Genomic DNA, 3,614 nt, shown 5'->3' on the forward strand with positions numbered 1-3,614 from the left:
TAATTTTGGAAATCTCTATAGATATTCATTTCCATTAGTCCACTTCTATCATACAATTGCTTCACCTCTTACATGTTTCATTCTGTTTCAGAAACTTAGATAATGTGGAAGAGATTGGGACTTGTTCCTATATTAACCATGTGATTACAATGACCACACTCTACATTCAGCAGGTAAATAAATGAATTTGCAATGGCCAGAAGGATGACCACAATCTGTATTAGAACTGTAAAGGATTTAAGCAGTGGGAGCACACTGAGGCTAAAGTAGTCTGTTCACTTGGAAACCAAACATTAAAACTGAAGTCAACAGTGATGTATATTTAGATATAGACAGGATATATATTTCTACAATCATTATTTTGTTCTAATTTTGTGCTTTCCTTTTTCACTATCTTTTTTAGGGTTGGGATTTTGGAAAGGGGAGAGAGGAGAAGTATGTTTATTATTCCAAACTAAGCCAAAGAGCATTATTTCAGCATTTTATTTTTATTTTTGTTGACATTGTGTAGATGCATGATGCCAGGGAGTGATTTCATTATGTAATTTGTGCATTTTATTTATGATTTGTTAGATTAATTATTGTTAGAGTTTCAGGAAAAAAAGGTGGAATATGAACGTATTAAATAACAATGGTTATTTGGCAAGCACATTGTGCGAGGACTGTGCACAACTTTGAATTTTTTTTCCTATACCCTGTCACAGATGCTCTCCTTATGCTTTGATATGCCAGTTAGTTAATTGGTGAGCTCTTGGAGTTTACTGTAATGCTAAGAGCCTTTTGCAACTACATACATCTCAGCAGCCTGTGAATCAAGTGGCTGGCTGGCTGACAGGGAGCTCAGTGAGGTGGAGGTTGCCTTCAATGTGTCTTTATCCTCCTTTTGGTGTGTGCTCCACCAGGTCGTGACTAATACAGCCCTTAGGATCAAAACATTTGTCTGACTGTGTTATAGCTAAAAACAGAAAAGCAAAACTGGTCTGATTAAAACCTCCTCATTCTTATCTATGTTCATAGTGATTATATGTCCGAAATGGTATAGGGTTTCCTTCCTGAGCAGGGGGTTGGACTAGATGACCTCCAAGGTCCCTTCCAACTTTACTACTACTACTACTACTACTACTACTACTACTACTACTACTATTATTATTATTATTATTATTATTATTATTATTATTATTATTATATGCCATGGACTGGTTCACATATAATTTGTGGTTTGTTTAAACTAGGTTTGTTGAACAAGTAACATGGATACATTTCTACATAGGTAGCAAACTGAAGATGTACAGAATGTTTTTAATTCAAGCCATTAAAATGTTTGTAAAACACTACTAAAGTATTTTACATTATGATGAAAAACTTGTTTGTTACTTCTTTAGCTAAAGACGAAAACAAAGGAGAAAGAAGTGGCAGATCAAACATCTATAGAAGAATTTGTGCGACATGCGCTGGCTTTTTGTGAAGGTCTTTATGATCCATATAGGAATTGGAGGCAAAGAACTGCAGGGTATGTGAGAATATTATATAGTATTGTTCTTGTTATTTTAATCTCTTTAAAGTAAAGTTGCAAAATATATAATCCCACAAAATGTAGCGCTAAATAGAAAATATATTGATTAGACAAGAGGATTGAGGCCTCATGTAATTCTGCCCCTCAAATTGCCTACACTTGTGATTTGCTACCAGAATAAAGTATAAGCCTCCCAGTAAGATGCTTCAGGACCCTTCTGTATCATCCACCACAGGAGAGACAGAATGGGAGGCTACATCCAGTTTATGCTAGTAAGGAGATTAGATGGATCTCATCTTTTTTTAAAGTTTGAACAGATTATGTCATAAAATACTCAAATTTCTATCTGATGCTGCACTCAGATATTCAGACTGGAAAATAATGGTTATCCATTTTGGAATAAGATAGGATGTTAAACAATAAATTAAAACAATGTTTTAATTCTAGCTTCTTTTAAAATGTTTAAAATGGAAGAAGGGAATACTATTCATAAAATCGCAACAAAAGGCAGAGTATAAATCAAATCAAATCAAATCAAAGAAATGAATTAGAATTTTCCTTGTTTGATTGCTCACATCCTGAAAATTCTATAGGAAAAGGCTTCTTTTGGATCTGGGCTTTTTAAATGGAGATGTACTCATACAGGTATAATCACAGCTATAGGAGTTTGTTTAATAATTTTTTATTGTTTATGTGAATACTGTGGTTTCTCTTCAGACCATATAAATCTTTATGTGAATAAGATCAGATATATTTATAAAAGTTGCACTGTTAAAGCCACATTTCCTTAAAGTTTATGTTTTTGGCTTGATGCAGAAATAAAAACAACCCAAGGGGTATTTTAAGAATGTCATGTGAAATAAATGATATACAGAATCAATATATTATTAATGTACATATGTTTTGGTATAACTAAATGTGTTTTGAAGCTTTATTATAAATGAATATGATTTTTCTGTGTCAATATATTGTAGGCGTATTCTGAGCACAGTTGAAAAAAATAGACAAAAATATAAACCAGCTTTACTCACAGTGGAATTTGTTCCTTTCTTTTACCGTGAGTACTTTATTATAATGTCCTACCATTCAGAATTGTTTTAAACTGAGAATCTTTCAGAAATAAGATAGATTTGCAACATAGTTTTCAATTTGAAGGTGCCGGTGCTCTCTGAGCTAGGTTTAGCTCAGAGTACACCAAGGACCCAAAGTTCAACCCTGAGCTATAAGAATTCTCTTCTATCAGTAATTTGAAAATGATAAATAATTAAGCAATTTAAAGACATTATTGACCCAGATGCATTCTGGATAATAAACGTACATTTTCAATGCTATAGCATTATCCTCAGATGTGTGTGAAAGAAAGTATCTTGCCCAAGGCTCCTCCACTCCTGGTGGATTTCTGAGATGCATTACAGCACACGTTCATCTGTATGTGGTATCATTTTTTGAGAGCTCACAAGAAGTGCCCTAGAAACTTGGCTGCCTATGAATCATAAATCTAGTATATTTTTTATTTTCCCTCTTAATGGATCTGTCATGAGTCACAGATTGCAATTGGCTTAATTGCTCTTTTCTAATTAAAACACCTTAGATTTGAAATAGGTGCTACCAAGAACAGTGGTTTTTCATGAAGTGTGAAGAAGACTCATCATCTAAAACTCAGAACTCAAAGTAGCAATTCTTTAAACATTGTGGAAAATGTTGCAAAAATGACTATCACAAGTTATTGGCACAGTAATAAAAGCACTTTTTGAAAGTAATTATGCTACATTTCTTCCTTTGAAATCAAGTCTGCCATCATTAAGACCCATACATTTCTGGGGGAAAAACCTGTAACTACTGTTGAAGTGGGATACACTTTACAAAAGGCAAAAAAATATGAATTTTATATCTAGCTCTGTTAAGTATTCAGAGTTAAAATCCCTTTTAGCATTAATGTGGATCTCCCTATTATGTTTAACTTGCACAAGCTCTTGAATGCTCTTTTTGTTTCAAAACTTGTTTTGCATTTGATTACACCTCTCTCTTGAAGATTAAACAGTGACTTTGTAACAGTGCAGGCTTCTGCTATTACTGGGAACTTTTCAAGAAGCTAATTCCC

At 33.5% G+C, this 3,614-nt stretch overlaps 1 protein-coding gene across 1 annotated transcript in view; it reads left to right on the forward strand.

Moving 5' to 3' along the window:
* The window catches only part of NBEAL1 (neurobeachin like 1), a 96,895-nt gene that overhangs the window by 25,366 nt on the left and 67,915 nt on the right, over positions 1-3,614 (forward strand). Inside the window, exons 5-6 of the mRNA XM_015819606.1 lie at positions 1,383-1,510; positions 2,488-2,570. Coding sequence (XP_015675092.1) covers positions 1,383-1,510; positions 2,488-2,570 — 211 coding nt within the window. The remainder of the gene's footprint in view (positions 1-1,382; positions 1,511-2,487; positions 2,571-3,614) is intronic.

The sequence above is a fragment of the Protobothrops mucrosquamatus genome, unplaced genomic scaffold (assembly GCF_001527695.2).
Source record: "Protobothrops mucrosquamatus isolate PMUCROS unplaced genomic scaffold, P.Mucros_1.0 scaffold958, whole genome shotgun sequence".
In the NCBI taxonomy this organism is placed as follows: Eukaryota; Metazoa; Chordata; class Lepidosauria; order Squamata; family Viperidae; genus Protobothrops; species Protobothrops mucrosquamatus.